Below are 406 nucleotides of genomic sequence, written 5' to 3'. Positions count from 1 at the left end.
CAAGAAGAACCTTACATTGCTTCCCTTCCAGGCTTCGAAGACCCGTCTGGCCATGAGAAATCAGCGAACGGGATCAGAAGAGACTCCTCGCTACACGAATTGGAGGATCCTGCTGCGCCGATTCATTTCATTTCGGAATTAGAGGGAACCAAAACCTAATTTGCAGCAGAACGTTATGTGTGTGTAGTTTTCTGTGTGTGGTGTGATCTCTTCTCTCTCTATCTCTCTTTCTCTCACACACAGACAAACAAAAGGCGTTTCGTGTTTCTGGATGATTGTTGTGTCTCCCAAGACGAACATTACGGTTTTGTTCCCTTTCTCTAATTCTTTTTTTTTTTAATTACGTCGTCATTACATTAGTATTGTTTTAACTTAACTTAAAATTGTCTTTATCCCCCCCCCCCCC

The 406-nt window shown here is 42.6% G+C and overlaps 1 protein-coding gene across 1 annotated transcript in view; it reads right to left on the bottom strand.

Moving 5' to 3' along the window:
• LOC104760992 (probable protein S-acyltransferase 9) overlaps window positions 1-54 on the bottom strand; it is a 2325-nt gene extending 2271 nt beyond the window's left edge. The window contains exon 1 of the mRNA XM_010484004.2: window positions 16-54. Coding sequence (XP_010482306.1) covers window positions 16-54 — 39 coding nt within the window. The remainder of the gene's footprint in view (window positions 1-15) is intronic.

Source organism: Camelina sativa, chromosome 18 (assembly GCF_000633955.1).
Source record: "Camelina sativa cultivar DH55 chromosome 18, Cs, whole genome shotgun sequence".
Taxonomy (NCBI): domain Eukaryota; kingdom Viridiplantae; phylum Streptophyta; class Magnoliopsida; order Brassicales; family Brassicaceae; genus Camelina; species Camelina sativa.
This window is presented reverse-complemented; position numbering and strand designations above follow the sequence as displayed.